Below are 11,295 nucleotides of genomic sequence, written 5' to 3'. Positions count from 1 at the left end.
CAATGGTCAATCTCTCTCTCTCTAAACAATCACCCTCAAGAAATTCCACTTTCACATACTTGTCAAAAGAAGCATTAAACATCTTGACAGCCTTTGACATCAAGCTGAAAATCATCAAATGATTGTTTTCTTTGGTGACATATAGTCCATATTGATGCATTCAACATAATTCATATGGTCCACTTAAAATAACAGCCGTGTTGTATGATTCACCCTCTGCATCAGGCCTTTGTCATTGCAAATTGTCTCCTTTCTATGCCAACTGCTGAGGGCTTATAATCCCTCACCTAGCCCACTTCAACAATCAGCTAAACGGGCTTCACGGACAAAAACTTAAAGAATAAAGCAATAGCAAATGAAACTATCCAAGCAATGAATAAGCACTAGTGATGACATATGACTATAGAAAGGTAACCCCAAAAAATGTAGGCCGCTCAATCTTGTTATACAATATAGTGCCTCAAGAGCTCAATTAGAAGATTTTAATTGGAAACATAGGTCAAAGAAAATGGCATTGTAGTTGTTGGCTTGCTGCTTTTATACTAGTATTAGTAGATTAAATGTTCTTTCTGTGAACTTTTAGAGAATATCTTAATCTGTTTAAATTTTTCTACAGCATAATAACAGATTCAGGAAAACAGCTCAGTGGTTGCTGGAGCCAACAAAGCTCAAGTGTAATCATATGCTCAGAAAAGCAGCTCAAAAACCAAGCTAAATGAAAGCTTCAAACCATCCTTTTATGCATCCAACCTGCATCAGATCAATATCATTCATTCTTTCTTTTTCTTTTTTATCTGAGGAAAAATTATAAAGCATAAAAGAAGTAGAAAGTTGAAAATGGAGAGAGGGATTGCAGTTTTGGATTGATGAAGGCTGAGAAGTTTTGTAGCTTCTGAGCTTGTCACAACTCTGGAAATTGTATAAGGTAGTTTATTTATTAATTCCAGTGAATTTCAATGTTTAGCCCATTGGAGGATACCCAAAAAGACTAAATAAATAAAAGAGTACAATCTGCAATATTAAAAACTAGAAGCAGAGAGCTAAAACAAAAAGGATCTCAACTTTAGAGTAAGTAGAAATGTCAGCTAATAATGACCATTTAATAGATCAACAGCTGATAGCAAAGTTCAGTACTACGGCCAAGTTTAGGAGTAAATTAATCAGTACAATCTAACACAAATGCATATGGCCAAGGACCATGGCTGCGCATACAATCTCTTTTTCAGGTCATTGAAAAGGCATGGAAGAAACATGAAATGACTAGGAATAGATACAATGTACATTCTTAGAATTAATGGGTGGGATCATTTTCCTTCAGATTGCAACACATCTCTTCCCTTTTGATGTGACTAAATCACCGTCTAAACCCCCACCTATCAAACCATAGCTTAAAAAAAAAAAAAAAAAAAAAACATTGCTAGAGAGAGATCGGCGTGGAAGTGATTGTCAGCGTCGGCATAGAAGAGCAGTGAGGGTGAGAGAACAAAAGATGAGAGGTTGAGAGAGAGGAGAGGATTGGGGTTTGAGAAAAAAAGAGAGGAAGAGACTGACGGAGAGATGAGAGAGAAAGATGAATAAAAAAAATAATAAACCTGTGTGCTATATTGCTCCATATCGTGCCAAAGTTATCACGGTACTGTAGCATGTTGCAAAAATTTGACACATTTAATAAATCCGATAAAACTCCATTTTTGGTGTTTGGTGTGCCAAATGCCAAATATTAGCATTTAGCACAAATACCACATTTGCTGTGGATGCTCTAAAAACCAAAGGGTGAGAAAAACAAAGGATGGATTGTTCATTGGTGTGTAAAGTTAAGGATTTATGGACATTTATTTTGTGCACATTAAAATGTAAAATAAAACCAACATCTTGATTGAAATTTAATTCACAATGGCGACCCCATCTAATCATATCAATGTCTAAATTAATAGATTAATGGAAAGTTATCACTTTAAAGGGCCTAAACTGGCACATTTACGTTGTGTACCCTAAAATATAAATTTTTTTGCAATCAATATCCTAATTTGAGACTAATCTGTCCATTAATGTGTTAATTTAGATAATGGGATGGTTTTGTAAATTAATCTTAGTTTAGGGTGTTAAGTGCATAATTTTATAGTTTAGAGTGCATGTTGTAAATTTTCCCATATTTTAGGCTTGATAATTGTAATTAACTCATTTTCCTCTATTTTTTTTTACCTCCTTCCTAAAGTGTGATTGCTTAGGAAGACCTAGGTGTGATTGCCTAGTGTTTATTTATCTTCTTCTCTGTTCCATCTTTTGTTTAACCACCAAGCAGCTGTCAAGATTCATTTTCTTCTAAACTAAAACCCTTAAACATAGATTCTTATTCAAAAATTATTCAAGAACTCGTCAAAAAATCTATTATAGTGCTGAATTCTTAAATATCCCACATCAAATTTGGTATGAGAGCCCAAATCAACACTAAGCAACTAGAAGCAGTCAGCCTTAAAGAGGAGGATGACAAATCAGTCAAGTCAAGTCATTATTTATACACTTTCAGATAGAATTGATGCTTTGGAAGCCAAATTTGAAGAGTTACAGGCTGATATCCTTCACTAAAATTGAAAATTCAGCCAAGAAACTTGGTCTCTCAAGTAGTGTTGCCAAGGGTAAGGGCAGATTTTTAGAGGAGAAATCTGAAAGGCAAAGAGAAGATCCTAACTCGCCTCCTCATGTTAAATCTGAAGGTATGTGTAGCAAAATAATTATGAGAGACATGATTATCGCGATGAAGATGGAGATATAATGAAAAAAGTTCATGTAGAAGTACTAGATTTTGATGGAAGAATTGATCCCAAAGTATTTTTAGATTGGCTTGCTTCTTTGGAAAGATATTTTGACTGGCATGGCATTTCCAATGAAAAGATTTTCTGTTATGAAACTTCTTGGACAAACTCAAATCTATTAATGGAGATAGTAAAGAAGAGTTCAAGGAAAAACAAGATTAAATACACAAAGATTCAGGAATTGGGGTTGCAAAGCTTTCTTGGAACCTTTCATTGGTTATTTTAGATTTGACCTTTTCCAATAAGTTTCATAATAGCAAATGTACCTTCCTTTTATCGAACATGTCATACTAGTCAAAATATCTTTCCAAAGTAGGCAAATCTAAAAATAATTGTGGATCAATTCTTCCATCAAAATCTAGTACTTCTACATGAACTTTCTTTGTTATATCTCGTGCCTCGTCACAATAATCACATCTCTCATGATTATTTTGCTCCATCAACCTTATGCCAAGTCATAAAGTGTAAAGCGAGGCCCTGCAAAAGTACACATACCTTCAGCTTTAACATGAGGAGGTGAGATAGGATCTTCTCTTTGCTACTTAGATTTCTTTTCTAAAGATCTTTCCTTTTGGCACCATTACTTGAAGGATCAAGCTTGTTGGCTGAATTTTCGCTTTTAGTAAAGGATATCAGCAGCTTGCAACTCTTCAAATTTGGCTTCCAAAGCATCGATTGTGTTTGTCAGCAATTGTATAAATAAGGACCTGCATTTACTGATTTGTCATTCTTCCTCTTTAAGGCTGACCGCTTCTAGTTTTATAATGCTGATTTGGGCCCTTATACCAAATTTGATGTAGGATATTTAAGAATTCAGCATTACAATCGATTTCTTAACGAGTTCTTGAATAATGATTGCTATTTAAGGCTTTAGGGTTAGAAAATATTGAATCTTGATGGCTGTTTGGGGTTGAAGCAAGGGATAGAACAAAGAACAAGATATCAATCACGCGTTAGTCTTCCTATGCAATCACACTTAGAAGAAGGCAATCACACCCTGAAAGCTTAAAGTAAGTTGCTGAATTTTATTAGAATCAAAATCACCATGAATATTATTGAAAACAATAAAGCCTTTATATAGGTTAGCACTTAGCACTAGCATTGGGGGTGTAAAAACCCACAGTTGCTATTTTACCACCTAGACCCTTAAAAACATGCTACATTTGGGGGTGGCTATCTAAAAATTTGTACCATATGTGAATAGTAAGGTTGTATATATACAACCCTGCTATTCATGGGTTGTAAAAATAAAAACTAATATTTTAATGGAGTGAGAGAGGAAGAGAGGAAAAGAGGGAAGAGAGAGATGGGAGAGAAGTGAGAATTGATTTGTTTATATTATTTGTTGGTATAGTTTATATTATTTAAACTATATTATTTTAATGAGTTGTATGTAACAATAAAAACTCGGATGTTGGATGAGTCATAAAATGAGATAGTAAAATATATAAAGTAAGTTTTGAGGATGTATAATAGACACTTTTTTGCATCGCTAGATGCTAATGCGCACGTTATATTCTTTCCTAGAAGGAATTGGAATCTAAATAATTTATTCCTAGAATGACTAGGAATGAAAATAAGTAACAAAAAATGACTTAATAAATCCTAAATCAAATAGGAAAAAAGGATTTAAAAACATAAAATAAGACTCCTAGGCCTCTAGGACAGCCCATCATAGTCCATTCCAGAAAATATGAAAATTACCAAACTACTCCTATTTAACTTTCTAACCCTAAGAACTAAATACTTAGACTCAATAATAACTAAAATAACCTATGAAAAGGTTCCAAGAAGGCCCTACACCAAAATCGACCACAATTCTTGAATCTTTGTGTATTTAATCTTATTTTTCTGAACTCTTCTTTATTGTATGCATCACACAACCTTTTTGTTTGTGATTTTGAATTTGCTTCAAAATTTGTGTGTTGATAATATTCAGTTTGATTTGACTAGCTAAGTTCTATGAAGCACGGATGTGTTTTCGGATTCGGGTGCAGATGCGGGTGTGAGACTCGGCAATTTTTGAAAAAATAAGGTGCGGGTGCAGCGATTAAAAAATTATTAAAAATATTTTTATTTATATTTTCTATATATTTCAAAGGCAAAAATATATTTTTATTCTAGGAAAGCATGCAAACAACATCCTTTGAAAGCATGCAAAACAACATTCTGGGAAAGCATGCAAACAACAAATGATAACAAATATATTTCACTGCTGGGAAAGCATGCAAACAACATCCTTTTTTGTATATTTTCTATATGTTATCCTTTTCATTTCAAATATATTTTCAAAGGCAAGAAACACAAAACAAAAAAGAAGCAACAAATATTTAGAATAAAATTGAGGAAGGATAGATTTGGGATGTTTGGGCCTCATTTAAAGCCGATTTTAGCTGTTTCAGCATGATTCAAGGCCGATTTCAGTCTGTTTTGGCCGTTTCAGTCAGTTTCGGTTGCTGGCCAATACGATCTGATTTGACTGATAAAACCTGAATTTGCTTAGTTTGGTGCGAATTGGAGCCAAGTTGGCGCAAATCCGTTTTTTTTTTTTAAAAAAAAAAAAAAAAAAACCTTAGATGTGGCACCGACGTAGGGGCAGCAGCATCGGTGGCCGCACCCCGCATCGGACTCCGGTGTGGCACCCTCTCAGCCACGTCGGTGCTTCCTAGGCCAAGTTTGCAACTCTCTAAATCTGTATGATATCTGGTTGGTAAATCTTTTTTCTTGACAGTTCTAGATGTTTATAGTGTATAATGTATGTTGGCTTGGCTAGATGAAATGTCTTGACCGTGAAGGACTAGAAGAATGGTACTAGAATCCTACCTCATGACCTGAATTAATGCAAAATAAATACAAATAACTTAATCATTGCAGAGTTATTTTACCATTTCCTAAAATTACTATTCGTTTTCCTCATGTCATTACTCATGTTCAATTATTACTCTTAACAATTAGTGGAAGAATAATTCATTAAAAAAAAAAACGAGTGGAAGAATATTGTTAGTAATTTTTACATCAATTCTTGCTAAAGTTCGCATTGCCCTTTTTTTTTTTTTTTCATTCTCATCTAGTTCAGAATCAATTATTCTGCTTTCTGTTAGTCATTATATGATGTCAGTTGGCGTTTAATGGATTGATTCAAACTACACTCTTTGATCTCAGGGCAGGACCTGAATATCTTGCCATTCCAATTCAGGCAAGGAGTTGTTTTTTCTGCTGACCATGCAGGTATGAATTCTATATTCTTTCTTGGGTTTCTCTTTTAATAATCTTTCATTTGGATATTGCACGGGCAAGAACAATACTTGTATTAAATGTGAGTAAAAGACTAATGTATTGTCAAAACCTCCACCCGTTAAAATGTATATTAAGATGGTAATTTATTTATATAGAGAGGTGTCTGAACTTAGATCCAAATTTCCTTTTTCTTATGTCATAGGAGGGCACTTACTTGCACTCTAACAGATATCAATGAGATTTACACATCCTCAATGTCAAACGCAGGCACGTGGGGCTGCCATTTCTCCATTTGAACTAGAAGGTTTGTAAATATCATAGTTATCATGAGTGATTGGGGTCCTAAACATCTGTAAAATTTATTTCAACTAAGACACACCAGTTATAACACATTATTTATTTATTTATTAAAAACATTCTGGGACAAAACTTTTACCACAATTTATTGAAGTGGTTGGTTGTGAGTAGTAAAAAAAAAAAAAAAGTGGATTCATGTGAAAGTGATTGTCCAACTCTCACAATCGACTAGGTTAGCAAGATGTAGTAAAAGTTGCGACAAAAATTGTGTTCGTAGAAGAATTTATCACTCTACAACTTACCACTTAAACTTTAAATTATTAAAAAAATTTATTAAATTATTTGTCTCTATAGCTCTTGGTTGGACTAAAGCCATGATAAGATAACAAATCCTTACTTTGCTAAGTAGACAAAAAACCGTTTCTCTTTCTTTCTTCTCCGAATGGATGAAAAAGTTGGCTATATCTTGTTCATATGTTTGTTAACCAAAAGAACCTTATGGCCTATGAGTTTCTTCTCTGAACGGATGAAAGTTGCAGTTTGAGTGGGAAACATGTACAAATACTTTAGTAATGATAAAACTGCCTAATTATTGGATCTTATTTTGAATTTAATTAGTTAATTCTACTATAAATGTGAAGGGAGAGAGCATCATAAACGGTGGTTCTATGGAAGTACTTAATAATTAATTATTTTTTTTACCAGTTCCTAAAATTATGATTTTTCTTTAGCCTAATGTCACGTGCCATTATTGTTCCTAGCAACCACTGGAAGAATATTATTAGTAATTTTTACATCTTGTACATTTCTCCTAACTTTTCAAAAGTTCACATTAATTACCTTTTTTAGCATTGTTCTCAGGCCTCTCGAGTTTCACGTGGTGAAAGTATCAATTATTTTGCTCTGTGTTAGTCATTATATGATGTCATGTTTGAAGCTTAATGGATGCTGGTTCAAACTGTGCCACTAGGTCTTTGATCTCAAAAGGTGCGGCCTGAATGTCATTCTATTCTTTCTGAGCTTTTTTTATTTGCATCTTGCACAGAGAAGAAAAATGCTTGGTATTTCAATGTATAAGATTAAGAGATTAATGAATTTGACTGCAATTGTGGACAAGATTTGTTAAGGAGTTCTTTGAATCAAATTGTTGAAACATCATCAATTTCTAACCTACTTAAGCAAAAAGGATCAGACCGGGCAGTCTCGGTTGAATTTTCTTCATTATTATCCCTTTTAAATCTCCACATGCAAAAGTTTAGAGACATCTGAACTTTAGATTCAAATGTCTTTTTTTTTTTTTTTTTCCTCTAGGCGTTTACTTGCACTCAAAACAGGTATCAATGAGATCTCATTCCCCAAAGTCAAACGCATGTGGGGCTGCCATTTTCCCAAAAAAAAAAAAAAAAAAAGTTATCTCCATTTGAACATAGATAATTTTTCATTATCATTGTTGTTGTGATTATCATTAATTGGTTGGGATTTTAAGTTTGAACCTTGGATGTTTTCATTAAAAAAACTAAAAAGTCAACCAATTAAATTATAAAGTTTTTTGAGAGGTTTTAAATATCTTGGTCATCCATCTGTTTGTTAACCAAAAGAACCTTTTGGGTTGGTTTCAAAGTTTCAAAATTTTAGGGGGTGTTTGGTACATGCACTTAAAAATTGAAAATTGTTATTTGAAAACATATGTAGAAATATGTGTAAGTAAAAAAATGTATAAAAATACATGTAATGTTATTTAAAAACTAAAAATTGTTGTTTAAAAAACATGTACCAAACACCCTCTTAATTTTCTACTCAAGGTTTATTGTTGGCTGGCTCTGCCTGCTTAAACAAAGGGTAGGCATTTAATGGTTGCAGACAAGACAAGACAAGAGCGCCGAATGAAGGAGATATCAAGAAACAGAGTATAATTTGATCAACTGTACTGTATTCCGAGATACTTTATAAATGACGTGATTGTCAAATGGCTGAATGCCCTTTGTAGCTCCTTTTTATCACTATCTAAAAAGAATTTACAAGATGCTACCAACTCGCCCAATTTGGCTAACTCATGAGCCACTTTGTTGTAATCCCTTTTCAAGTGCTTGACTTTCTACATCTCAAAGGAGAGGACAGTGATAGGATCCCTTAGATGACTGGCCTTAAGTCTCCATGGGGCGAGTTTGAGGAAATAGCTTGAATAATCAAGAGCGAGTTAGACTCGAGAATAACTTGCGTGAGCATCTTTTAACGGGCTAGAAGGATGCCTTCTTCAATTGCTAAGGCTTCAGTGACTTCCAATCCATACTGTGCAGGCAGTAGCTCTGCACTTGCTACCACAACCAAACTTTTGCAATCTCGAATTACCACACCCACACCTGAGGGTCTACAATCTTTGGATGTTGCTTCATCAACGTTTATTTTATACGTACATACCCGAAGGAGGTGCACTCTAGCCAACCTCTGGTGGTTGTTGCCGAAGAAGATTAATAGCTGCATATAGTCATTATGGGCTCGTTGCATAGTACCCCAGATTTGCATTGAAGGGAGGCCTTGAGCCTTACGAGCCACTTGATTTCGATTGTACTAGATTGATCACGCTATGACAAAAAATATCTCCAAGTCATGATTGGTTCCAACTTCCATAATTCGCAAAGCAACATTAATTACATCACTTGTTTTAGCTAAGAGATTTATTGGGCAAGTTTGCCAAAACCACCAGACATCACAAATTTTTTTACAATAGAGAAGAGCATGTTTTGTACTTTCTCCATCTTTTCCACAGAGAGGACAAGTTGCATCAATATCAAATCCTCTTGTCACCATGTTCAGGCAAGTTGGCAGCCCATTCACACAGGCTTTCCAAGCAAAGATTCTGACTTTGGCTGGAAGCTTTAGGTGCCACATTTTCCTCCAAAGTGGAGCTTTATAGTCTTCAATTAAGCATTCTCCCAAACTTGGTTCTTCAACCAAAGGCAAGGCCATATAGTAAGTACTCTTAACCGTAAACACACCTCTTTTATTGCCCACCCAAATTATATTGTCATCCAGTATGCTGTAGCTCAGGGGTATATTTAGTATAGTTTTTGCCTCAAAAGGGTAGAATAGTGCTCTTAATCTATCTGCCCCCATCGTCTTGTGTTCTTATCAATGAGAGATGAGACCAATACGAAGTCATCTATGTCTCTTTGGGGGAGTAGACCTTGTAGGTGGTTGGGTGGGAAGCCACTTGTCCTCCCATATGTGAATCATTTTCCCATTCCCTACACTCCATCTAGTGCCCTTCCTTATTACTTCCAAGTTGTTATAGATACTTTGCTAGGCATACAAGGGATTACATCCAAGTTTTGCTGCAAGGACATCACCTGTGGGTAATATTTAGCTCTGTAGAGCCAAGCCACTAAGGATTTTGGGTTGGATAGGAGGCGCCATCCTTGCTTTGCTAGCATAGCTAAGTTGAAAGCCTTAAGATTGCGAAAGCCCATCCCTCCATGTATTTTAGATTTACACATTTTCTTCCACCCCACCCACGATATCTTTGCTTCTTGGTCCTTTTGACCCTACCAAAAGTTTCTCATCATCCTTTCCAAGTCTTCACACAAGCCCTTTGGAAGCAAGAAGCAACTCATCGTGTATGTCGGGATAGCTTGTGCCATTGCTTTAATTAAAATCTCCTTGCCACCCATTGAAAGCATTTTTTCCTTACACCTCGAGAGTTTTTTCCCCACCTTTTCTTTTATTTCCGCAAAGACTTGGTTCTTTGACTTCCCTATTATAGAAGGGAGGCCAAGGTATTTACCATGCCTTGTGTCTTACACAGGGCCAAGAATGCCCAAAACCTCATTCCTTGTGTTAGGTGTTGTATTTTGGCTGAAGAACACTGAAGACTTATTCGTGTTAATTTTTTGCCCCGATGCCATCTCATACTACTCTAAAATCTCCACCAACGTTTGGCTCTCTTGCCTTTCTGCCTTACAAAATAATAGACTGTCATCTGTGAAGAATAAATGGGGTGATTCTAGGACTCCCCTTGCATATGGATATACCACTAAGCCCCTGATTGTTATTGGCATCCATAATTAGCGCTGAAAAAGCCTCTGTACACAGCAGAAAAAGGTAAGAAGATAATGGGTTTCTCTGTCTTAACCCCCTTGATGGGGTGATGCATCCATGAGTCTCGCCATTAATTAGGACAGAATATGAGACAGTAGTTATACACCTTAGAATCCATTCCACCCATCTCTCGTGGAAGCTCAACCTCCTCATCACTTTTTCTATAAAGGTCCACTCTACTTTGTCGTAGGCTTTGCTCATGTCCAATTTAACCACCATATAACCATCCTTCCCACTCTTCTTGTAATCTAAATAATGCATTAGCTCAGAAGCCACCAGGATGTTGTCAGTTATTAGATTCTCTGTCAAGAAAGCGCTTTGATTTTCTGATATGATTTGAGGGAGAACCACTTTGAGGCGGTTTGCAAGAACTTTGGATATCAGTTTGTAAGCCACATTACTAAGGCTTATGGGACGAAAATCTTTCATCTTAGATGGATTCTTAAGTTTTGGCACAAGAGTAATGTTAGTTCTATTTATTTCAACAAAAGGAGCATTGGAATTAAACACATTAAGGACCATATTTGCAGCATCAAAACCAACAATGTCCCAATACTTTTGATAAAAAATGGCTAACATATTGTTCGGGTTGGGGGCTTTTGTAAAGTGCATCTGCTGGAGTGCTGCTCTGACCTCTTCCATGTTAAAATCACGGATTAGATCATTATTCATCTCACTAGTGACCTTGGCTAGAATTAAGTTTGTCACTTCATCAACACTGGCTGGATGGGTGGTTATGTACATGTCTTCAAAATATGCTATGGCTGTGGTTGCAATACTTTCCTTGCTGCTATACCATAATCCTTCCTCATTCCATAAACCATTGATAGTGTTCTTCTTCCTTCTTTTTGAG

The 11,295-nt window shown here is 35.5% G+C and overlaps 1 protein-coding gene and 1 long non-coding RNA gene across 2 annotated transcripts; one reads left to right on the top strand and one right to left on the bottom strand.

Annotated features, from left to right (window-relative positions):
- Positions 1–2,152: 2,152 nt before the first annotated feature.
- Positions 2,153–7,467, top strand: LOC112032383 (uncharacterized). The gene is made up of 4 exons (XR_010625099.1): positions 2,153–4,848; positions 5,976–6,041; positions 6,253–6,354; positions 7,209–7,467. It is a non-coding gene; the product is annotated as an uncharacterized LOC112032383 (long non-coding RNA).
- A 1,457-nt stretch (positions 7,468–8,924) lies between these two features.
- Positions 8,925–9,461, bottom strand: LOC136063437 (uncharacterized). The gene has a single exon (XM_065763827.1). The coding sequence runs from the start codon at positions 9,459–9,461 to the stop codon at positions 8,925–8,927; it is 537 nt and encodes a 178-aa protein (XP_065619899.1).
- Positions 9,462–11,295: the final 1,834 nt, after the last annotated feature.

The sequence above is a fragment of the Quercus suber genome, unplaced genomic scaffold (assembly GCF_002906115.3).
Source record: "Quercus suber isolate HL8 unplaced genomic scaffold, Cork oak 2.0 scaffold_527, whole genome shotgun sequence".
Classification (NCBI taxonomy): domain Eukaryota; kingdom Viridiplantae; phylum Streptophyta; class Magnoliopsida; order Fagales; family Fagaceae; genus Quercus; species Quercus suber.
Note: the sequence above shows the minus strand (reverse complement) of the source record. Positions and strands in the feature narration are given on the sequence as shown.